Source organism: Pangasianodon hypophthalmus, chromosome 16 (genome assembly GCF_027358585.1).
Source record: "Pangasianodon hypophthalmus isolate fPanHyp1 chromosome 16, fPanHyp1.pri, whole genome shotgun sequence".
Lineage (NCBI taxonomy): Eukaryota > Metazoa > Chordata > Actinopteri > Siluriformes > Pangasiidae > Pangasianodon > Pangasianodon hypophthalmus.
In genome coordinates this window covers 22,050,770-22,076,877 of record NC_069725.1, presented here as the reverse complement: position 1 = coordinate 22,076,877, position 26,108 = coordinate 22,050,770, and the positions used below count along the sequence as shown (strand labels likewise).

The following is a 26,108-nucleotide window of genomic DNA, read 5'->3' as shown; positions in this document are numbered from 1 at the left end:
ATCTGTAGCCTTGTACTTCATTGAACTACAGCTGTTTTTTTTTTTTTGTTGTTGTTGTTTTCATACTATTATCGGCTTGAGTACAGTTTTTTTTTTTTTAGTACCCTGTCTAGTCTGAAGAAATACTGGACTGGACTGTGGTCTGCCAGCTGATGACGTCTGATGTATAGAATTGAGATGCATCAAGAATCTTTTTAGAATTGAATCAAAGTGCATTGAATCATAGACACCCTAAAGAGTCCGACCCCTAGGAAACACACTACCATGTGATTAAATGTAGAACATAGAATTTGAAACATTTAAACATTGATTTAAAAAAATATAATACATATTTATTGGGAAATTTAAAAATAATTATTTAAGTAGTGAAATCGTTCTGCCAACTCAACTGTAGAGCTTGAAGCTTCAGATAAAGAATGGTAATAAATGTGCGAGGCATGGAAAAATAGTGTGTGTGTGTGTGTGTGTGTGTGAGAGAGAGAGAGAGAGAGAGAGAGAGATTGCATGCATGAGTGCGAGAAACAGGATGAGAGAGTGTACGTGTGGGTGTGTAAGTAGATCTTTCAGAGCTTAACCATTGTGTGTGTGTGTGTGTGTGTGTTGAGAGAAAGGCCACCTCATTTACATGTGAACCGCGCATGAGCACCTGGATTCACTCGTCTGTATTCATGCAGTCACCTGGCTTGACAGGGCCTGTTTTACTGTTTTACACAATCACACTGATCTATAGGGGAGAGAATTGAATCATACTGCATTGCATTATGGGGCGGTATCACAATCATGTGAAAATCAGAGCTTGCTACTGCTTAACTTCAGTATAAAATTCAATATTTCAGCAATATTTTTTTTTAACTTTCCTTCGTTGTATATGGATTGTACTGTAGAGGAATTTCCCTGTCCAAACATGACAGACTCGTCCATTTGTAAACCCCAGTAACAAACATTGTGGTAAAAACTGTTTATATTGCATCAGTCACATGTTATTACTCAGACGTGATCAACCTCCAAAAAGCACATGGTTGCCTGTAGCACCAGGCATGTCATGATTATTACATAATCATCTTAATAAAATTAATTGAGCTGACTCAGATTCCGGTAATTCATAGGATTCCCCAGTTACGCTGCTGTTTATTATATTATTTTATTATATTACTAAAATGGCATAAAGTCAACAGGAAAGGAAGCATTAAGCCGTACATGTTGAGGGCTGAAAATGTTTTCGTTTTAAATCTTTATTCATTTAATCTTTATTTAACACGTGTAATCACATTAAGACAAAAATCTCTTCCAAGCAATCCCTGGCCAACACAATACATTAAGACATAAGACATAACAAACTACACTTGTAATAGTGCTGCAAAATAATTCATACTTTTATTAGAAATAGCTTAAAATCAGATCATTTTAAAAAGTTTTAGATTGTGACCAGTTATTCCATAATGATGGGGTGCTATAACGCTAAAACTCTGTCGTTTATTGGAGAGAAATACGGAAAGAGTGCATAGAAATCACAAAAAACTCCCCAAGCACAAAGAACAAGGAGCTGGCACTCAATAAATTATTCGATAATTGTACGAATAGTTAGTGTAAAACTGTTCCTGTCTCGCATCCACAGTGATTTTCTCTTTTTGGTCGTGTGGATGTCTTAAACTTATGGCATTTCTGAAGTTCTACAGCTCTGTCCTTTGGCTCAGGTTGCACCTCATGGCTCACTTTAACAGCTCGCATCTATAAAAAAAAAAATGCTGAAACCCCAAACGCATGCCATGTTCGTTTCGCTTCCTGCAGTCGAGTCGATTCAGAGTCGAATCTCTGTCTGGAAGTCAACTGAGGCCACTTTGCGTAGACACACTTGGGCTGGGTGTTTTGGTCTGCGCCTGATAGTGATAGCTATGTTCTCACCTGGCTAAAGAATCGCATCGAGCGGGAAAACACACCAGCGTTCCATTCAAACGCTACATGCTGTGTGTGAAAACATGGGACGTGGACTGGTATTTTGACTAAGCATAATAAAAAACACGTCATTACTTCTTGTTTGCGAAGTTTGACTGTACCTCGTCACTTTTTCCTCTTCCTCGATCTTGCGCCCTTCCTGCGCTTTGGAATTCCGCACATTCCTCGTGCATCTCCTTGGCTGTCTTTCCTTCCTGCCTCATTCTCCTGAACTATGCTACATGCGTCATGGTTAGAGAAAGTGACCCAGACACAGCCAGGAGTCAGAAAGGAAGGGCAGAAAGTTGGAGTGAAGAAAAAAAAAACAATGTGTGGAGTGTTTGATACCAGACTGCCAAACTGCTTACAAACTCCAGATGGCTTAAAAGCTGTCAGTAATAAACACACGAGGCTCAGACTGCTCACTTCTCTCCTCACATTGTGCTAAGCAACTTCTCACCATTTTATTTCTGGAGGCTGGTGCTAACGCTAACGCTATGTTTAGCTTTGCTAGGTAGCACCTTTCATGCAGCGGTGGATGTGCAAACCCAGATGTGTAGGGGGTTTTAACGGCATGCTAGAGAGGTGAAAACAAGGTTATCGCACCTCCTTTTTTTTAAAACAAGGGCGGAGCTTTGGTTAAATTTGATGAGCCAATCGCAAACCTGATTATTCCTCCACTAGCCTTTGTTTTACTTTATAGCTCAGTGTTTGTTAGCTTGTTAGTAAATTTATATTTTAATTTTTTTATTTACTTACGTAACATTGACTAGCTACATAAAAACATGACTAGCTATCTAACGTTAGATAAACATTAATGTTAGCTAATGTAAACATGCAGCTAGCTTTATTAGAGTATTTAGGATGCCGGCTAGTTTGCATAAATAAAACCAGTACTTTATGCTAAGTACTATTTTGACGCGAAAAGAAAAGAAACACTAGTTGTAATGTAAAATTTTTTTCGCAGTTGCTTGAGAAAATTCAACTTAAGCCGCTCTTTGTGGAAAAACGAGGACGTGCCAAGGCTACCTGTGGGAAGCTTAAGGCTAAGGCGGGTTAAATAGGCTTCCTTTTGATCTGCACTGGGATTTTGTGTAGGAGTGCCATATGGATATTGGAATAGCTCCAACTCGGTGGTGGTTCCCATTCCATTCATACCATTTTTCTCAAGAGCTTGGAGAATCATTGTATTTTTTTTTCTTCTTTTTTTTACAATGATTGGGTGAAATTTTTCCCGACACACAATATTGTTCATGGTTTCAGCGTGTGGTCTGTGTAGAGCGAGAGATTAAGAATGAATAAGATTCGTACTCCATATGTTTAGAGAGTGTGAGCTTTTCCCCACGGATGTGTGCAAAGCCGAGGGTCAGTGCTGATGAGGAGGGATCAAGATCATGGCTGCTGTAGTCTGGTGTTATTCATGCGGACGCCTGCCGAGAGGGCGCTAACACGTGATACAGCGTTGAATCTCTGCTCTTTTTGTTTCATTCGTTCATCCCTCAGGGAAGCAGAATTCCTCAGTATTCCTTGGAAATAACTGGTTCACCATGAGCTGAACCTCAGATTGGTTCCATGGCTTGGTTTGTGGTGCGTTCAGCTGATGGTGATTATATTTTTAGCGCATAAAGAAGCGTTGTTTTTTGTTTTCTGTTCCCTGTCTAACTACGTAGTACTTTTATAATGGCACAAGTTAACATTGGTCGCTTATCCAATGTCAAAGATTCCAGTTGTCCATTCGGTACCAGCTCAAGATTGGCACCAGCAGGACCTAATGGTGCTCAGGGACATGGCTGTCAGGGAAAAAAACATAGAATTTAAACTAAATTTAAAAAGCGAATAGTGTAGTTTATTGGCACTTCTTGTGCTATCAGAAGCAACATTGTGCTGTTTACTTTAATCACAAATTTTTAAGTTGAATGAACATTTCCTGATCATATGGAACAGATTTTCTAGGTTGGATGTTTTGTTTTTGATCTACATCACCTAGTCTTTTCATCAGTAATTTTGTTTGTTAATGAAGCACTTGAAGATAATCCAAGCACTTATTTTCCGTTAAGCTTAACCTGCATCCTCGTCATGCGTAGGAATGATTGCACGGTCGCTTTTACTGTCATCCCGGTTCCAGTCGTCTGTCAAGATGAAACGAACTACACCTAGAACCCCAGGTTGGACCAGCTCCTGTTTTGACCAGTCCTTCCAGAGCCTCTGATGTGTCCTAGTGGTTATGTTTATCAAAGGTGTGGCCACAAATTAAGCTAATGTATTGAGGCCATGAGATAATATTTTAAGGCCACAAACAAAGTATCTTTTTTATTTTTAGTACTATTATATTGTAGCCATGAGATACTGAAGTCGAGTTGTGTAACTTGAGCCCAGAACTTAGTATGTTGTGGGATATTATAGCTAATATGTGGCCTCCAGTTAATTATTGAGTGTAAACAGGTGAAAAGTCTACCGGAGAGGTCTGTTAAGGTGATGGGTTAATGGCATGTGCATGTCCTGACGCAAGTGACTCAGTTTGTCTATATGCGTCATTCTATAATTTAAAGTCAATATTATCAATGATCAATCATCTCCATATTTCTCCATACTATCTCTAGTCATTCAGTGTGTTTCTTTTGAATGCCAGGTCAACGGTCTAAACATGGAAGAAAGTATTGCAAGAGGGAGAGTGCAAAATCAGAAATGCCTGCAAATTAGAAATGCGCGCGCACCACGGTTACATTGGTTCCTATGCAACGACTGAACAACGAACAGAAACTTCTGGGCTAGCTTCAGGCTTCATTTTTGTGTGATTTGTGAGATGTAGTTGAGCTGGAAACTCTGCAACCCTTGTGAGGGGATCGACTGTTTACAGTCCTTGTTGACAGTGTCATAATCCAGACATAATCCAGAGCTGGGTTTAATCTGAAAAGTCGGACACAGGAAATGCAGTAAAATGACCAGACTCACTGCTACAGCAGGAAGCAGGCCAAGTGCGTAGTTATTTACAGTCATGCTTGACACGTGCATATGTTTCCAAATAAAGTATGTCAGTACCCAGTGTTTGTGTGTGTGTGTGTGTGTCCGTCCTGTTCTCCTTGAGAGTAGTGAGTGTGTGTGTGTGCAGTAAACATTCCCCTCAATGTCCACACACATCTGCGGAATTGCTTTTGTCAGGACAGAGGCCCAGGATGCCCTTCTGACATTTATAGCAAAGCAGAAAGAGATGTTATCCGTTCCACACTCTCTCACACACACACACACACACACACACACACACACGCACACACACGCACACACATGCATGCACGCACACATATTTATTGTCCACGGGGTTTTCTAAAGGTCAGCATTCCTGGATGCCTCGTTTTCCAGGAAAAAAGGGGATCCACTTCAGTACTGGTTACAAACACACCACTCACGTGAACCAGCACAGGAGGAATCTCCCAGCATGCACTAGGCCAACATTAAAATCCTGTAATTTCTGAGACTCAAAGCAGAGTAACAGCACATCCTGAAGCTTGTTAATCATTTTATACCACATCAATTTGTCAACTATTACAAATTTCTGTTTATTGAAGAATGACACATCATACTTTTTATCCATTTATAGTTATGTTTAATGTTGAGGGAACAAGACCAAGTGTCCAAAGAACAAGTTAGTTCCTGTCAGCACTTATGTTATAGCAGCTATAAACAGTCGTTCCCTCACAAAACCTTAATTTTTCTGCTTCTTGAAGTGAATAAGATAAAAAAACTAACTGTTACAAAGCACTAACACTGGAGACTTCTTCCATAAATGGTAAATAAACATTTCAACACAAGAAAAATTCACCATATTAAGTATTATACAATCCAATTATACAATTTTACATTTACACATCCACTACAAAAGTCGCTGGGTATGTTGTAAAATTAATCAACAGCTTCTGACCAATCAGAACAGAGAACTCATCAGCGCTGTAGTATAAGCTGGAATATTGATTCTTTTTCTCTGTTTTTCTCTCTTTTTCTCTGTGTCTCTGTCTCAGGATCGGAGCAGAATGTATGACAGTCTGAACATGCACTCACTGGAGAGTTCTCTAATCGACATCATCCGGGCCGAGCAGGACCCTCTGAAAGGTAAGACTCGCTTCCCTCTTCCTGCTTCCTGCTTCCTACTTCCTACTTCCTGTGCACGCCGTTGTGACTGAATGTTTAAAAACATCCATGATGGAAGATATTACAAAATTTCAAAAGGAATTAAAGGAACATGTCTGCGTATTTTTAGACTAAATTTTAGACTAATCTTTATTTAGTTTTTCTGTCACGTATGTGTGATTACCACAAACAAAAAAATTCCGACACGTTTTTTTGTATTGCGAAAACATCCTTGTTTACTCAAAACACAGTTATAAATCTAAGGGCAGTTGTTGGGGCATCTGTGTGGCACCTCAGGCATTGTAAACACGAGGAAAAAAACAATGTGATGCCCCATCATTTAAACCAAAATGGTATAGCTAGTATACCCGCATTCAGGCGTTCTAGCCTAAGCATGTATTTTGGGGGCGTGGCATTGGAAGAAACGTATACAGACTACACGTCTGTCAACTTATTTTGTATTTTAGTAGTAAGATTTAGGCGAATAATCATGAGGGATCAGCTGATAGTAAGATTTTTCCAGTAGCTATGTTTACACGCAAAGATTTTCGCCAGTCCAAAAGATTTTCGTTCGCGGAATGAACTTTTATGTAAATCCTACACTTGATACTCTGTAGACAATCTTCATTTATTGCATGTTACTTATAATCCAATCCAAAGTTATGCTCATGCATGGAGTGCGTAAGTTTTTGGATCACCTAGGTCGTTTTTTTAATTGCGCTGATTTGTGGTGTTAACGAGTTTTAAATGATTTCCGTCTCGGCAAAACCTCGTCCAAGTGCGATTTTCAAAAATACAGCGAGAAGACGAGTTTGTGTCTGCAGTAAAGTTGCTCAGCATTTCATTCCAAGTGCGTTTCGAACTGCTGCTCATGCTGCGTAACTTGCTGCGTAAAGCGCTATCCGCCCTCTTCCACATACATGAGCTCACAGACACCCGTGATTGGCTAGTGCCTCTGTGATTGACAGAGCATGCCATCGCTCCCACCCAGAGAGCACGGCCGATTTTGCTCCCCTTAGCTCCTGGCTTTTTTTAATGCAACTTTGATTTTCATTTCGGTTCAGCCATCAGTCCATTTATTAACAGATTATTAGGCTACTTGGAAACGTAGCCACTGACAACATTATCAATTTTAAGAAGCTAAAAATTCCACACTGATAATCTCGACTGAATGCATGTGGTCATAAATAAAACATGGCTTCACTGGTATCCATGCAATGTTAAATATTTGTCTGGGACTGGAAAATCCTGGCTGGAAGCCTTCAGTGTGTGTGTGTGTATGTGTGTGTGTGTGTGCGTGCTCACTTTTAGGTTCTCTGGGTGTGGTACGGTGTTGCAGTGCTTTTTTCTCTTTCGTCACTCTTCGTGTGTTTTCAGTGCTCTCTGATGCAAATTTCTTAGTACTCTGACTAATTTCGTTTTATTTGTATAGCACGTATAACAATAGGGATAGTCACAAAGCAGTTTTACAGAAATACGGGTGTAGGTTTAGAGCCAAGAGGTGAGGAAAAACACCCTGAGATGGCATGAGGAAGAAACCTTAAAACAGAACCTAGATTTAACAATTGTTACTTATTTTTCGAGTTATAGGAGTCAAAATCTTCATAGCATCATGGCAGCTCATCCAAGTGTGTCACTCAGCTCTCCGTGTGTGTGTCTCTCTCTTTCTCTCTCATGTCCAGGCCGCATGGGATGCCCGCATCCTGGCGCCGATGGCCTGCTCATGCTCAATGGTAATTACATCAGCCAATCACATCTCTCTGTGTTCCTTCCTTTTGACCCCATCATCTGTAACCCAGTAGCACTGCATTTACACCGTATCTGTTTACATTAGAGCACTGAATTGTGTGGTGTAGTTTAATATAGCTGTATGATATTACTAGCATTAAGAAATGTATTAAATGTAATAATACGTCCTTAAATGCTTAAGCTGGGAACCGAGTCCAGATTTACATTCCTCACTCTTCCTCACCACATCACTTTCTTCATCAGCTAATATTCTAGAAATTCCTATTAGTTACTGAATAATAAGCTGAGACATCTATGGACTTCAACAATTTTACTATTCAGTCATGCTGTAAAATTAATTTAGGTGAAAACTAAGACTTAAAATGTTTGTTTTAGGACAAAAACTAAATAATAACTAAATAATAATTCACACGTCTCCTGAAAATATCTGACAAAATGTAGACATTTTTCAAGCTTATAAAATCTTTGGGAGTAAAAGCAAATTAGCAAACAAAAGCAAACAAGGAAGGAATGCCTCTTGCAGACAAAAGCAAACCAGAGAGTGGAAGCAAAACAGTGAAACAAAAATAACCTTGTGAGCGAGAGCTAACCAGCGAACAAAAGCTAACCAAGCAAACGAAAGCAAACCAGCGAATGAATGCAAAGCAGTGCACGAAAGCATACCAGTGAAGGAATGCTAAATAAGTGAAAAAAAAGTAAACTAGTGAAGGAAAGCAAACCAGCAAATGAATGCAAAGCAGTGCATGAAAGCATACCAGTGAACAAAAGCTTAAATAAGTGAACGAACGCAAACCAGCAAGCAAAAGCAAACGAGTTAATGAAAGCAAACAAGAGAGCGAAGGCAAACAAGCAAACAAAACTTTAAACCAGTGAGTGAAAGCAAACCAACAAACACAAGCTAACCAGAGAACAAAAGCAAACCAGTGAGCGAAAGCTAATTTGGTAGCTGGAACCACAGACACTCCACTTGAGTGGCGTAGCAGGCTGGAAGTCTGTCAAACAAGAGTGCTCATTAGAATATTAGGCCACGCCCAAATAGTTCTAAGATCAGTCTATTCAGTGAACATTCCTGTATTTTATACTGTATTTTTCTGGCCTGATTTGTATTCACAATTTCCTGGAAATTTAGCATAACCCTGAAGTTTGGCACAAAACATTTTCTCTATATTAAACCATATTCCTTTAAATACTTCCACAAGCACGTTTAGACATTTTATATGGGTCACAGCGGGGGACGCATTTTAAGCAGACGCTTTTTATAGCATGGCCTTATCACTTGCAGCCACCTGGGGCCATTGGGGAGGACTGTCAAAAGGTCAAAGGTTGAACTGGGGGTGTATGAAAAGCCTTCCACCATTTTGTTGATCTTGGGCAATTTCATCATATCCTATTCTGGTTGTGTCCCAGTGCTCACTTAGTGTCTGAGAGAGAAATATTACAATCAAATTTCACAGAAAAAAAATTGAATTAGGGTAAAGTGATTTTTCTTTATTAGACACGTGCAGACGTCGGCGCTGTAGATCCCGTGTCGTCCCTCTGACGTCTGCAAACCTCAATGTAATTAAACTGGTGCACTGGCACCGTATTTATCAGCCATCTTGGCAGTAACAGCACTTATCTAGGATCAGATCTCCTTGTTCCTATGATTCTTTCATCCTTCAGTGTTTTTTACTCGAAATAGATTGATCAATATGGCTGGTTGCTTTTAGTGTATAGGTTCTCAACAGTGGTAATACATGTTTATAATATTTACAGATATTATATTTACTAAACTAGTGCAACAAAGCATGGAAATTAATGCTCCGTGTATGTTTTTTTTTTTTTTGCTTTACGCTCAGGAAAATATTGCTTGAAATTTAGTACACGACCTCAACAAATTGCAGGCACTTATTAATGGGACGCAGGGTTACGTGCTCTTGTGCGCATCGAGTCACAGTAGCACTATTAACAGCTAAGATGAGAGATGTTTTCGACTACATCTCCAGATTTTGATCCGCTGCAGTGCACCGCACAATCCCAGTCCTCTGATTAGACACAGTGAGCCCATCACCCTTCCTTCTCTGATGTACAACAATTAAATGTGTTTTATATATTTTATATATTGATTTGTTAAGATTTAAGTGTTAAGTTTTACACTTTAAATAAGAAAGTTAGCCCGTTCTGTGGATTGTGCACTTATTTGTGCCTGGTTACTTTTCCATTTCATGGCTCTGCCTCAGTATTTTTCCAGACAGCTCAAAGACAAACGGAACATTCCAGAGATCAAGAGTTCTGTCTTCAAAACAACCAAAAAAAAATGAGAATCCGGAGAACTTCCGTATTTTTGTGTGACCAGTTAAGGAAATCCTGTGCTGGCCAATCAGCTTTCTCGTCAGACGGAGCGTTTGGCCAAACAGTCCTTGTCCATTTATAGCAGCACTGGAACGCGAAGCAGAACGTCTGCTTCAGCTGAGACTGACTCGCTTTAAGCTGTCCAATCTCTGGATCTAGTCTGTATTTTTAGCGCTTTACACTGTCGTGTTTCATGTCAGCAGCAGCTGCTCACTTTCTTTCCTAATGAGAGATTTTGTGTGCGTTTGTGTGTCTATGTGTGTGTGTGTATGTGTGTGTGTCTGTTTCATTCTCTTTTGTAAAGTGAAATGAGCACAAACGCAAGTGAGGATGAAGTAAAGGAAAACGCCTAAATAATATTATTTAATAATATCTAATAATATTGCACATCAATATTTATAATAAATATATGATATTTAGTTTCTGAATTTAAACTTTCTTCTCTCATCGTTTTTTTTTTTCTCCTGGTGTAACTGCAATAACAATCACAATGTCCCACTGTGACGTCAGAGCGTCACACATCCGCTAACGTCTCACGGGAATAACAAAAATACAGCACTAAGCTACAAATTAGCACCTGAATCACTGTTTAGTCACAAATATTTTAATAAGAACATATAATGAGTTTCAGGGAGGAGTTTTCCTTTAAAGCCGGCCGTCTTTACACACACCATGTTATTTTACTCACTCAGACACATGACTGAGGAGGTCACATGAATCATTAGAGTTCAGATGTGGTCATGTGACTGGTTGCATGATGTCGGCTCACATGACTGGCTGGAGGCAGAGAGAGAGAGAGAGAGAGAGAGAGAGAGAGAGAGAGAGAAGTGGAATGTTTTTGAGTAACCCTTAGCATGAATGCCCTCAAGTCCCCTTTAAACTCAATCACTAATATCACTCTTATCACTGCAAATGGTGGTTTTCTGGAATATTCTGACACCACCATGTTCTCTGATATTATAACTATAGATACTCATATTATAGTAAAGGAATTATTATTAATAATAAATAATAATAGGAAGAACAAGCTTTATTTATGGAGTACTTTCCATAGATGTGGTAGCTCAAAGTGCTTTACAGTCAAGTGAAAATTAAAAAATAAAAGAAATTAAACATAAAATTAAAAGGTTTCAGTGAACTCGTGCCCATTGTAGCGTCAGATCTTTGTTCTTGACTGACAGGAGTGGAACCCGATGTGGTCTCCTGCTGTTGTAGTCTCAACATGTTGTGTGTCCTGAGATGCTTTTCTGCTTACCACGGTTGTAAAGAGTGGTTATGTGAGTTACAGTAGCGTGAGTGTCGGCTCAACCGCTCTCATCAATAACGTAACAGGTTTCCTGCCTGCAGAACTGCCGCACAATGAATGTTTTTTTTTTGTTTTGTTTTTCGCGCCATTTTGTGTAAACTCTAGACGCTGTTGTGCGTGAAAATCCCATGAGATCAGCAGTTTCTGAAATACCTAAACCAGCACATCTGACACCAGCAACAAATAAAATCAAAATTATTATTAAAGGTTATTATCATTATTATTAAAGGTTTTTTTAAGATTGAAGGGCGTCACAGAATTACAAGTAGATTTCTAATAGTGATTCTTCCTACTTTAACAGGCTGTAGAAAGTGTTTCTTAAACTATCTGACATCTAAAACATCTGATAATCCGTAAGCTTTTTTGTTACACTCGTATTTTTTACCTAAATTGTAGTCTAGCTACAGTAGTGATGGAGTTGCCTTGAAATCCATCACTTGAAGAGTCTAAACTAGCAATCTAAAGTTTCCAGAGAAATTGGATAGCTAACTTTGCTACCACATTAACCTAGCTAATCATTTTTTGAAAAATGCTGGACAATACATGGACAAACTGGTGCCACTTTTTTAACTTTTAAATAAAATATACGTGGATACTTACACATGAAATGTCTTTCCACAAATATTGGGTGTGTTGACAAGCAAAATGGGAAGAAGGAAGACCAGTGTGATAGCCATGTGTCATGCTTTTAGCATAAATCTCAAAAAAAAAAAAAAGCACACAGCAAGTTGAAAGGTTACTGCAAATAAAATAGATTTATTACTTTGGATTTTGTTCCAAACAACTTCCAAGTGAGGCAGAATCTAATCCAGTGTCAGTATTACAGGGTCATCAATTGGGATTTGAACCCAAAACCTTCAAGTCACAGATCTAGCACTAAGATTTTATTCCCATCACTTCCTTCCACAGTCATATGCCACTGAACTACTACAATATATTTATTAACAAAATTTGTATTAAGAAGTCTAATTTGGTCAAGTTGTTTTTGTGTAGGTGTGTATACTGCGTGTCTGTTCATGGGTCTATGTGTGAATTACTCGACTTAACAAATCCACCTTAGCGAAAAGTCAATTTTCCCCAAATGCAGATCAGTAAGCCACGGCATGTTTGCTGTATGACTAACGAATAATGCATTTCTGTCTCACCCTTTCTTTAAACAGCAAGTTTAAAGCTTTTGAATTAAACGATTGTGTGAAATAGCACAGAAAGTCTGTGTTTACTCAACCTTAACCTCCGGGACGAGGTCTGTCATACTTTACACCACTGCTGTGTTGAATTCTCGATTCTGATTGGTCAGAACATGTTGCGTAACTTTCTGTAACAGCAGTTCTGACAGTACTGCAGGCTGGAATTCAAATTCACAGGTTTATCTTAATGCTCTTGTTGTTGTACAATATCATTTCTATAGTAACAACTAATTCACAGGGACTTGTTTCCTGATGCTTTACATAAACTTAGAGATCTTCAGGGCTTTGTAACAGTCAGTAAGTTTCCTGCCATGGAAAAGTCTTCGGTCTTCAGTAACACGCCAAGCTGCATTTTTTCCTATTGACTTAACGAGAGGCTGGTGATGGAACGACTTTTTATAGCTGCTGTTACGTAAGAGATAACAGGAACAGCAACTTCTTTCGTGGAAGCTTCACAACATGACGTGTAATCATAAACAGATAAAAAGCACAATGTGCTGCTTGTTAATTAAACAAATCTAGTCACGGGAAATTTGTTGTGGTGTAAGAGGAACAAAACACATCCTTTTTCGTTGTAGCAAAAAAATGATCAACTTCATACAACGCTGTCAATAATTATTTTCCTAAAATCGCATGCCTCATTATATTTAATTCCTGATATGATGGTGATAACGGTTACATTTTGAGCTAAGATTTCGAAATACAGGCTATCCCTGCTGTTTTACAGAAGTATTTATTTTAAATACTGTTGAGTTTGAAGAAAGAGTTTGGGCACGTATTTACGGAAAAGATTTTGGGTGAGAGCGACGTTGCTCCAGTGAAAAGAAGCAAACATCAGACACTGAACATGTCTTGGCTTACGAACATGTAGGTTAAGTGAAAAACGTGTGAAATAGATTTTTCCACCTGACTTTTCCTTTAAGGTGAAGCTTCACTCATATCACAGCTTTTTCTACTCTGTTCTGTTTACATGCAGCGAGGAGTTACGGCAGACGACGAGGTAAACTCCACTTCCTGCACCGTGTAACGGCCACCATAGCTTTCCCATGTGTGACATCTGTGTTTCAGTGATAAAATCAACAGCAAGAGTCACATCTAAACACTCCACAGGACCTAGCTTTAGCTACACCAGCACTGATTGGGTGGTTAGAAACAATTCAGCCAATCAGGGCTTGTGTTGCCTCTTTTCCATGTGACATTAAATCAGCATAAACATGCAGTGTTGGTAAATTTGTATGTGTACACATGCTTCATCGCTGAGGTGAAGTGATGAATAAATAATTCACGTTCAATGGTCCTCTTCTTTTGTGCATCTTTTGTATAGGACGCTCCTCCCTTTTTCCAATAGACGATGGTCTCCTTGACGACGGGCACGGTAACCAGGGCGTACCCGGAGTTCTGGGATCTTCCGGTTATCCGCATCAGAACGGCGAGCGCATCGAGAGGTTCTCACGGAAAGTGTTTGTGGGCGGCCTGCCACCCGATATAGACGAAGGTGACTGTAGAGAGTGTTTTGTACAGAAATGTGAATTTTTTTTTTTTTTGAGTCATTACAAATTTTAGATATCACATCATAATATTGATTTTCTTAATTACTAATTATTCTCTTTCTGTCTTTTTATTTTTCTCCCACCATTTTCTTGCCTGTCTCTCTCTCTCTGTACATGAGCAGATGAGATCACCTCCAGTTTCCGGCGCTTTGGTCACCTGGTGGTTGACTGGCCACACAAGGCAGAGAGCAAATCCTACTTTCCTCCAAAAGGTAATCAAAATTGTAATAATAATAATAATAATAATAATAATAACAGTGCTGTTGAATTCTGCGAAGCCCCTGAAGGGACCTTTGCAAGAAACAAAAACTATATATATATATATATATATATATATATATATATATATATATATATATATATATAATAAAAAAACATACTATAAAAAATATATATATATATATATATATATATATATATATATATATATATATAATAAAAAAAAACATACTATAAAAAATCTTGTGAAAACTGAACATCGTTGTATGTGCACGAGATAATTTTCTTAAAAATAGTTTTCAAAAGATTTTTTCTTTTCATAATGTCATTTTTTTAGGCAATAATGTCATTTTTTTAGGCAATTATCACATGTGCACCACTTTCTTGTACACACCACCTACTATCCATATACGTGTTCTCTAATCAGATTGGTCAAAAGGTGTTGCTTAATTTTCTATAACAGCAGCTCCGACAATAGTACTGGCTGCAAGGCAAATCACAGGCTTATATCATTTCTGTGAGAAGTGATTTAATTAACTTTTTAGAAGGAGTCTCCAGTGTCAGCGCTTTGTAACAGTCAGAGATAAAGCTGTAACTTTACAGGCAGCGGAGTCTACTATGTTTTTTTGTCTTATTCATTTCAAGAGAGAGAAAACAGAGAGGCTGGTGAGGGAACAATGGTCTATAGCTGCTACAGCATAAGTGATAACAGGAACTAGCTTGTTTAGCAGACGTTCCACAACAATAAATGTAACTATAAACAGGTAAAAAGTGTGACATGCTGTTCATTAATGAATGAAAGATTGTAATCTTTGGTAGATTGCTACTAAGAATTGATTTTACTAAATTAAGAGTTTTAAGTTTTAAAGCAGGTTTACATTGTTCAGACTATATGTTAGCTCAATAAACTGTGTTTGAGTTCATTTACATGAATTTTTCCAGTAGATCACTTCAAAATCTCTCTCTTTCACTATCTACGTTGTATTGGCCATGCCCAAAGCTTGTGTAATATATATATATATATATATGTGTATATATATATATATATATATATATATATATATATATATATATATATATATATATATTCAGCCTTCACATTCATAGCCACATCAGTTTGAGCTATATTTACAGCTGCTGAAGGACAGTTGTTATTTTTGGTCTCTCTCCAAGGTTATGCCTTCCTGCTTTTCCAAGAGGAGAGCTCGGTGCAGGCACTGATCGAAGCCTGTCTGGAGGAGGACGGCAAACTGTACCTGTGTGTGTCCAGCCCCACTATCAAAGACAAGCCTGTGAGTCCGAACGTCCACATTTACTAGCACTCATCCCTAACCGAGTTTACTCAAACGATGCGTGGGAAACAATCACCTGGACGTATCTACAGTGTTCAACATTTGCTCATATAAATTAGATCTCAGCAGTCGTTTCCCATAAATCACGATTCTAAACTAATCCACCTGCTAGTGCATGAGGAATGGAGCTGCAGTGCCAGGGGAAAGACCCGGAAAATGCACTTTGAATAAGGAACAATTACATTCAATAAAGAAATACCTGATGTGTCCAGTGAAGGTCAGGGAAAATCTCATTACATGCAGATATAACATAAGTGATGTGTATGTACTGCATATATGTTTTGAAACGGGATTTAAATCGATTTCGTGCTTTTGATATGGAATGATGCTCTCTGTTCAAAAGGTTAAAGTCACTAGAACACTGTTGCTAAGCAACCGGGAAATATAGGCGCTGACCATAAGCTAGATATTCATGAAAGCCAGTGATGTAGCTAGCTATTAATAATAATAATAATAATAATAATAATAATAACAATAATAATAATAATACAATTTATTTAAAAAGCATTAAAATGCAGCTCAGTGTGCTTTACAAAAGAAAAAAGCATAGAAGTACAAGCAGCATAAGGGAATAAACAGAAAATACATAATGTAAAAATGTAATAGAAATTCTAAAATAAATATTTCTTCAAAAAATTATATGTATATGTATAATTAATTAAACATATTTAATACAAATTAAAATTAAAAATGTATAAATAATCGCTTAAAATGTCAAATGTTGCAAAATATATAAAATATAAAAGTATATATATAATATATATACTATAAATATTATATAAATTATAAAATATATATAATATATAAAAATATCAAAAATAAAGAAAAGCAAAAGTAAAAAGAGAAATTTTTTAATTAAAGGTGAGGGATGTGTGAGAGATTTCAGCATTAAACTTTTATATGGCTTTATCTCAGAGGTGTTGGTAAAAAACAAAAATTACACAGTAGTTACACTTGTCCACTAATACTTCTGTCAGTTCTGCGTATTGAGAAACGTCAACATTGCGCCACAACAACAACTGTGAACTCCGAGCTATCCGAAAATATTGACACACGTGAAGTCGGGTAGTTCTGGCTGCAAGTTTCCCAGACATGGAGGAGTCTTCGGGACAGAGGAGCTTTCACACATTTCCGTTTTTTCTTTTATTTTGTACTTAACACATGACACCATTTGAACGCAGCATTACTATATAATAGCACATCAATAGTAATATAGGATGTTAATACACACTCTAGTCCATAACCCCTTCCATTTATCAAAATGGTGTCTTATTTCTGCTACTTCCTTTTTCCACTTCTCTGAATAACTGAATAATTTGTGTTGACCGGCAGTGTCAGGGTGTGGATCAACCGGGATCATCATATCACATTACGGGAACGGCTTTGTCTTTGTGCCAATGAGTGTTACTTAGTCTTTCCAAATCTAACAATGTAATATTGGTACCTGCGTAACAAGCGTAATGTGTCTGTCACAAGTCTAATGTGTTAGTCACATGTCTAACGTTAATAAATTGGCAGCCATTTTAGGAACTGTTCCAAACAATAGAATGCATAGAATTTGTCCTGAATAAATTAGTTGCCAGCGTATTAGTTTCTAGAAATAAATTCAGAGTAATGTGGAAAAATGTGTTTAGCTGTGTGTATGTGTGTGTGTGGTTTTTTTTTTTTAATGAATTGTGGTCTGATGTCTGCGTCGTTCAGGTTCAGATCCGCCCCTGGAACCTGAGTGACAGTGATTTTGTGATGGACGGCTCGCAGCCTCTCGACCCTCGCAAGACCATCTTCGTAGGCGGAGTGCCCCGTCCTCTGAGAGCAGGTAACACCTTCACGCTTTTCCCCTCATTTCAGAAGTAGCCTATAGGTGTTCAGACAAGTATATACCTGAGATATATATGATGTACAGGGACGGCTTGTGTAACCGTGCTAGCAGGATTTTTGTTAACTTACAGGCCTATTTGTTTGATCATAAAACACTCTATGAATAATTTTATAGTACCACAACATTTCCTAGCATGATTTGCTGAAATGATTCGTAATATCCTTTCAACTTTTGGTGTGACGGCGCCCCCTGGTGGCACACAGCTTTCAAACAGTACAGTATGACGCATCATATATAACACCAGAGTGGTATTAAACACCAGCGTGGCAGTTAGAGTATTAAATTGCTCAAATATTTCAAGATATTATGTTATGAGGAAATTATGTAGGAATGTAATTTCCTCTCAATTCAGTGTAAGCTATGAATATTCAAGAAACCTGGAAATGATATCTTGTTAAAGATAAAACCTTCTCAGACACTAGTTACAAGGCAGTATTTTCCACACTGGGTTCTCAATGCATGATTTAGCTCATTAGAGCACAGTTTATGATGTTCTTACTTCAAGCACAGGACTTTAGAACAAACCTGATAAAAAAGCTGTCTATGTTTATTGTGAAAAAGGTCAAGCAAGTATGACGGCTAGTCTGAAATAATACTGATAAGCTTTTAATTGTAATACTATGTAGAAATTGTTTTGAAACAGACATTTATACTCACAACAATACTGTGTTCCTACAGCACTGTGTACACTCTTGACCCATATCAACCCCGATATTTAAACATGGCTAACGTCTGAAATGTGTTGTTTTATTCCGCAGTTGAGCTGGCTATGATCATGGACCGCCTGTACGGTGGCGTGTGTTATGCCGGGATCGACACCGATCCTGAGCTTAAGTACCCGAAAGGGGCGGGCCGAGTTGCCTTCTCCAATCAGCAGAGCTACATCGCCGCCATCAGCGCCCGATTCGTCCAGCTGCAGCACGGAGACATCGACAAAAGGGTACGAGAGCCAATCAGAACTCATCCTCGGTCTGTATGAGTGTTAAAGGGTAGAGGCTCATGGGGCTGAAGTCTATTAAATAGAACTGAATTATTTTAGACTCAGTTTACTGTCATAAAAATAAACTACACTTAATAATGCGTAGCTTTCTGGATACATGGATGGGATGTAGCAAAGTCACCGCCTCATAGAGGATTCAAGGTGATCTTGATCAACCTGATCTTCCACATAAGTCTACTGAATAAGATACAAATTAACAAGCAAATAATACCACCACTGACCGCACCCATCACTCAAACATTAGCTGTAACTGAGCTGGCTTTACAAATATTATTTTACAAATACAGACCCAGCATGCTAACTGTTCCACTCATATCCAGCAGTGCAGTTAAATTATTAAATAACTTAGTTAAATAGTAGTTAGAGAAACTGCTAGAATGTTGCTTATCGTTTGCTATTTTATTAAAACAGTGTAAGTAATTCCCTACTCATCGCCATTCCTTTTAAAGATACAGCGTCATTATAGTTTATATTCTCCATTCTGATTGGTCAGAAGGTGTTGATTCATTTCCTATAACAGCAGCTCTGACAGTAGTTTCACTTGCTGTTGTTTAACAAAGAAAACACTTACAATAAAACGTATAAAACATTCTGTAAGGAGACGTTAATTTAACATTTACGGAAGGAGTCTCCAGTGTCAGTGCTTGTAACTGACAGTTCTCCACCGTGGGAAAGTTCCGGGTTTCTCAGTAACATGACAAGCTGCATTTTTTTTTACATTTATTCATTTCAAGAGAAAGAGAAAAAGCGAGGCTGGGGATGGAATGACTGTTTATAGCTGCTGTAACATAAGTGATAACATGAGCTAACCTTTGCAGACGTTCCATGATGTCAGATGTAGCAATAAATGGATAAACTGTAATGTACAAATTATCGTTGGCAGATTGCTGTGATACACTCTTTGGGACATAACTGGAAAATAATAAGCTACTTAATAAAAGTAATTCCACGTTGCTTTTGGGCCACATCACAAACCACACCCCCATTGCTGATTATTTTGCTGTAACAGCACATCCCCAAGTGTGTTATTCCTTACATATCATCTTTCATGTTTGTACTAGAGCTGTGAGGTGAACCAGTGAGCCTCGTTACCCAAACACAGTTGATCTAAGTTGAAGTCTGTCTCGTGCAGGTCGAGGTGAAGCCGTACGTTTTGGACGATCAGCTGTGTGACGAGTGTCAGGGGGCGCGCTGCGGAGGCAAGTTCGCGCCCTTCTTCTGCGCCAACGTCACATGTCTGCAGTACTACTGCGAGTTCTGCTGGGCGAACATCCACTCGCGTGCCGGCCGAGAGTTCCACAAGCCGCTGGTCAAAGAGGGAGCCGACCGGCCGCGCCAGATCCACTTCCGCTGGAACTAACAAACGACAAGGAAGTGCGCCTCGAGCCCGAGCTATCAGTATAGAGCACCTAACAGTATACAGTATATAGAGATCTATGGATATATTTATCTTTATCTTTTGTAGCAGCCAGAAACACTACATGCCTCATTTGTTTCACCAAATCACACACTTTTGCTCCTCTACCCTACCCTCAGTCCCTACATCTCAGGCTTTTGTGGTACTTTGGTGTTTTTTTTTTTTTTAAAGGAGATTAACAGAAAAGAGATTTGTAGTTTTTTTTTTTTTCGAATTATTTTTATATGTCAGATTTAACAAGTAGATATGAGAATGTCTTTCGCATGAGAGGGCAGTTGTCTGTCTGTCCGTCTGTCTGTCTGCTGCTAAACCCCCCGTGGGCAAAGTGCGCAATTGTCTCTGGATAAACACTTGATGATGTAATCTTGGGGAGCCCCACCATAGTGGTGTAAGCGCTACAGTGGGGAAATCACGAACCCGTGCTGAGCTATGAGTGTATAAATCTGTAAGCTCCCCTGCAGACGTAGATGCCTGCCAAGGGTCTTTACCAAAGGTAGCAAAAGAATACAATATTCTCACCTTTATTTTGTAAATTCTGGAATGGTTTTGGGAAAAAAAAAAACAAATCTAATTTACACAATTTTTAGCTTATTTCAAATGTAGTCAATCAGCCAAGACCAACATGTCTGATGTCTGGAGTTTTGCAACAGCTCCGAGTCTAATGTAGCTAACAAATAATGGAATCTGACCCAAAATCTTTTCCTTAAATATTTCCCTCAAACCACATCAGAGTTCTGAGGTGGTTTTTGTTTATTGTTAAATAAAACTTCACAGTGTAGCTGCATGATGTAACATTATGCGGGCCGCCATCTTGGACAACACTTTTTTTTTTTTCCTTAGCACAATTTGTTATCATTCATCCACTTTTAACCCTGCCTCCTACAGTTTGAGAGGATAATTGTAGCTGGACATTATGTAAGGAATAAAACACAACAGGACGTGCTGTTATGGGAGAATAATCAATGACCAGGTGAAGTGATGCATAACCATCCTCAAGTTGATTATTTTTCCAATGCCATTATGTCCTGACGTGTTTTATTCCTCTTATAGGACAGCCAACGATTACAGCGTTTTATTTATTAAAGAACGACACATTGTACGTTTTATCCATTTATATTTACGTATAATGTTGCGGAACGTAGGTAAAGCAAGTTAGTTCATGTTATCACTAATGTTATAGCAGATATAAACATAAGTTGTTCCCTGATAAGGCAAAAGATATGCAAAAATATTTTGTAAAGTTGAAGACTGTCAAAGAAAATTAATCAACACCTCCTGATCAATCAGATTCCATAATTCAATAGCACTGTGGTATACGTGGATGATAATGTGGTTCCGTTTTAAACGAAAATGGATATGTTTGGAAATTTTTACGTTAATTTTGGTTCAACACCAAACATGCCTTGGCTGATCGACTTAATTTACAATAAATGGAAAGTTGCATACCTTTGATTTTTCTAAAATTCTAAATATTTTTGACCTGCAAGAAGACTATTACCTCAGACCTGCGGATCTGGTTTTGTCGCAATTTAATCGTGAGCTACGTATATAAAACGCTTTGCTGCTATAATGAATAACTAGACATATTATTGCGATATCTAACGGCATCTTTAACTGAAATCGTTACCAATTACAATCGAAATGCAGCGTGCGCTCTCACACGGGCGTGGAGGAATGGAATGTGAAACCGTACATGCATGTGTGTGTGTGTGTGTGTGTGTGTGTGTCTTTGCATCGTTTGCATGCGTTAGGCTTATAGACATGTTTCCAAAAAGACACAAAAGATTCATTTTATTGATCACTTACACTACGTAGCATGAGAGATTTAAAAAGATATTAGGCTCTCCAGTACAAGTTAATATCAATAACAGAGAGCATTAAGGAATATTGCGTTGAAAATGCGTACTAAAAACCTTTGCATGCTTCGATATGGTAATTTGTTTACACAAATAGCGTCATTAGCGTCTTCGGTTAGCGCCATTTAGTGTATCGCTTAGTGAAGAAGCAGTGTGCCGTCCAGTGCTCTTGTACGTCTTGTCTGTGTGTATTGTGTATTCATGTTGTTTTTTAGTTTAGAAGTAATGTAGATAGCAGAATGTTACAAAATCTCTGCTTTCAGTGCCTGCTACTCACACAGGTCAACTGTTGCTAGCTGAAAATGACGTACCACACAGATGAGTTCATGTATCCAAAATACTGAATTCAGAACCAGAATTCATTGAATATTCATTGAATACTGAGACAAAAAGAAGAATCTCTAGAAAGTTAAACATGTCTAGCATATTCAGTAGCTAACTCATCTTTTTTTAGCCACACAGATGAGCTAACGTATCCCAAATGCTAGTTTTGTTTGTTTGTTTGTTTGTTTGTTTTTCGTTTTGTTTTCCGGAATTCATGTTAACACTGTTGATAAAACTTTGTTCTTCACTGGAGCAGTAAACTTGTCTCAGTTGACTCGGGGTTGAGTCAGAAAAAAGAATCACTAGAAAGATAAAACATTATAACTAGCATAATCAGTAGCTAGCTGATGGCTTTTACCACAGATGAGCTAATGTATCCAAAATGTTGAATTCAGAACCAGAATTTATTGAATATTCATTGAATACTGAGACAAAAAGAAGAATCTTTAGAAAGTTAAGCATGTCTAGCATATTCAGTAGCTAACTCATCTTTTTTTAACCACACAGATGAGCTAACATATCCAAAATACTAGTTTGTTTGTTTATTTTTTGTTTTGTTTTCCACAATTCATGCTAACACTGTTGATAAAACTTTGTTCTTCACTGGAGCAGTAAACTTGACTCAGTTGACTCTGGGCTGAGTCAAAAAAAAGAATCACTAGAAAGATAAAACATTATAACGAGCATATTCAGTAGCTAGCTGATGGTTTTTATAGTTCATGTATCCAAAATGTTAGGTTTTTACCAGAATTCATTGAATATTCATTGAATACTGAGTCAAAAAGAAGAATATTTAGAAAGCTAAACATAACTAGCATATGCAGTAGCTAGCGGATCTTTTTTTTAACCACGCAAATGAGCTAATGTATCCAAAATGCTAGGGCTTTTACCACAATTCATGCTAACATGTAAAGATCATTGAGAAACCTTGTTCGTTGGAGCAGTAAACTTGACTCACTGAATATTGAGTCAAAAAGAAGAATCGCTTGAAAGATAAAACATTATAACTAGCATATTCACTAGCTGATGGTTTTTACCACACAGATGAGCTAATGTATCCAAAATGCTTTTTTTTTTCTTTCAGAATTCATGTTAACACTGTTGATAAAACTTCACTGGAGCAGTAAACTTGACTCAGTTGACTCAGGGTTGAGTCAAAAAGAAGAATCACTAGAAAAGAGAACTAATAACTATAGTTGTTCAGTAGCTAGCTAAAAGGCTAATTAGCGATTGCCCAGCTAGCACATTACATAGCCTGAAGGACAGACAATGTAGCTGACTTTACGCTACATTTTACTACGCATATTTTGAAAGTTACATTTGTAAGCATAATGCAGAGGTGCCAACATTGTACACTTTAGCCGTAGCATTTTTACGATTTTTGACCCCTTGCTACATGTGATACAGGAGACATATGATGATTTTCATTATTAACTAGTGCATATGTTGAAGTTTATCTCACTCTTTTCTAACTGTTTCTTGGCGCAAATCTGAAAAGCAAAATTGTATATTTTACTATATTTTAATATATTTTTTCCTGCTAAGATTTTCTTGTTAGCGATGTTGACGCCTCTGCATTATGTTAAAAACCAAGCAACATTTCTTAGCGCATTATGAGTAACACACAACATCCTTCATCCAGTGAGACTACACTGTGTAAAAAACGACTATCAAGAAATTAGGAGAGATCGTTTCTCAAAATGGCCGACGTTCTAGTGAGTCATTAATTGTATCGCTAACTAGACGTCAGTTCTAGCTTTAGCTATGTAGCTATGAGAGTGTGTGGAGGTGATATTTGTCTTATGTGATGGCTGATGTGCTTGTCTTCTTCTCTCCAACTATCAACACGGATAGAAATGTTGACAAATAACTAAGAGGAGACGTTGATTATAATTAGAAATATAGGAGCAGATGGACCTAAAAGCAGGATTTTTTTGTTTTGACTTTTTAAAAAAATGCAACCCAATCGATATTTTTTACTGAGTTTTTCGTAGTGGTCTGCGCAGATTTTGTCGTCTCGTCTCTGTAATGAAGTGGAACTCTGTAGACAGTGTTAGGGACAATCTGTGTGGAAGCAATGAATGCCGGCGCGTTACGCCACGTTTTGGTACTGTACTCATTGTAGTCACTCTGTGCATATCTAGCTAGCTAGCTAGTTCGGCTCCTTTCTGTATCGCTGTGCTTGTGGCGTTGGTGATATGTTCAGTGCCCTTCACGTGCTCTGTGATCTGATCGTTTGCGTCTGGCGTTTTTCACGTTTTTTGCGATTGCGTGTTATTATTTATTGCTAAGTATTTATTCACGTCCATCGTCACATGATCACGTGCACTACTGTACTCTACGTCCATAGCACATCGATGTTATCGGATTGATATTGAAGTCTACTGTACACTCCAACACAAAAAAATGTAAAAGGAAAAAAAAACCTTCTTTATTAACGTTTTATTTTGTGTCTTTCAGACTACCTTTTTATTAACTATAACAAATTATTTAATAATGTTTATTCGTGCTAACTTATTTGATAAAATTGTTGGACACAATAACGTGTGATCGAGTTATATATGGGACGTGAACGATGATTGAAGAGAGAAAAAAATTGAACATAACGTTAGGACGAGTGTCCCGAAGTCCACGAAGGAACGTTCCCGACAACATTTATACCGTCACGTAATCCCTTTAACACTCTGCTGTAGCTGGAGTTTGTGCTCAGTACTGTGTCCTCCTCTCTCCGTGCAACGCCTGTTGTTTTTTTTTCGTTTTGTTTTTTTTCTTGTCTTTTGTACGAAGTCGTATTTATTTCTATTTTTGTAGATTGGATTGTATTTTTCTATTTCACTTATTCTTCATTTTTTTTCCCCAATTATTTATGATTCAGCAGGGTTTTGGTGGAAATATATTAAAAGAAAAAACAAGCTAAATCAAACCACCCATGCAATTATGTGTATAGTCATAGATTCATTAATATATAGTTGCTTTTGAACATTTTAACGTGATTAAAACTTAATATATTCAGTTACTATATTATTTGAAGGGTTTTTTTTATTCTTATTATTAATTTCATGGAAAACACTTGAGCCTCTCTGTCTCTCCCCCTCACTGGCGTGCAGAAACTTGAACACACTTTGAAAGGCTGACTAACCTCGGATCTGTGTCGTGTCGTGCAATACTGTTTCTAACGTTTGTATAAAAGAATAGTGAGAATTACAGTGTATACCTTTTTAACGCAGATTTATTTTTGTCATTGCCTATTTTGCAGAGTTCCGATTCACGGTTGTCATTTTTTTACGGTCGGAAAAAAGATGAACCCCTTTTTTTCATTGCGACTATTTTTAAAAACCCAGATCTCTTTGTACTGATGTAAATGATTGTAGTTTATTTTGGATAGCATTTTGCTAAGAAAAAAAAAACAAAAGGAGACTTTTTCATGCATTTCTATTTCATTTCATCTTGTTTTATCCTTTTTTTATTTCACTTTAATAGTGGCGAAAATACTTGGAATAATTTTTCATATATGTCATTAACATTATTTTGTATTTTTATGTGGAAATATATAAATATCTAATTTTATGATGCTAATTGCTAAGATGTTATTCATTTGAATTATTTTTCAAGCTGAGATCTTTGTAATATTGTTAATGTTACTAGTTTCTAAATCAGAGTTTGTGTACAGATCTGCTCAAGCGGTTTATGAAGTGTTCGGATTGTAATTATTACTGAATGGATCTTTGATATGCAAAATGAATATGATGTTGATTTTTATTTTAGTTTTTTTTTTTTTTGTATTTAAATGGGGTGTTGATTACAATCTTTATTTCGTATTTCAGTTTCATGAATAAAGAACTGTTCTGTTCGGACACAGCTGGAGCCTTTATATATTAGTTTAA

At 37.6% G+C, this 26,108-nt stretch overlaps 1 protein-coding gene across 4 annotated transcripts in view; it reads left to right on the top strand.

Moving 5' to 3' along the window:
• Positions 1-26,082, top strand: part of cpeb2 (cytoplasmic polyadenylation element binding protein 2) — a 32,302-nt gene extending 6,220 nt beyond the window's left edge. Inside the window, exons 3-11 of one of the 4 annotated variants that reach the window (XM_026920415.3) lie at positions 5,946-6,036; positions 7,737-7,787; positions 13,604-13,627; positions 13,952-14,122; positions 14,300-14,389; positions 15,570-15,688; positions 17,450-17,564; positions 18,386-18,567; positions 19,760-26,082. In XM_026920415.3, coding sequence (XP_026776216.1) covers positions 5,946-6,036; positions 7,737-7,787; positions 13,604-13,627; positions 13,952-14,122; positions 14,300-14,389; positions 15,570-15,688; positions 17,450-17,564; positions 18,386-18,567; positions 19,760-19,987 — 1,071 coding nt within the window. In that variant the 3' untranslated portion in view covers positions 19,988-26,082. The remainder of the gene's footprint in view (positions 1-5,945; positions 6,037-7,736; positions 7,788-13,603; positions 13,628-13,951; positions 14,123-14,299; positions 14,390-15,569; positions 15,689-17,449; positions 17,565-18,385; positions 18,568-19,759) is intronic. The other 3 variants (XM_026920417.3, XM_026920416.3, XM_026920418.3) reach the window with 3 other exon arrangements.
• The last annotated feature ends 26 nt before the right edge of the window (positions 26,083-26,108 follow it).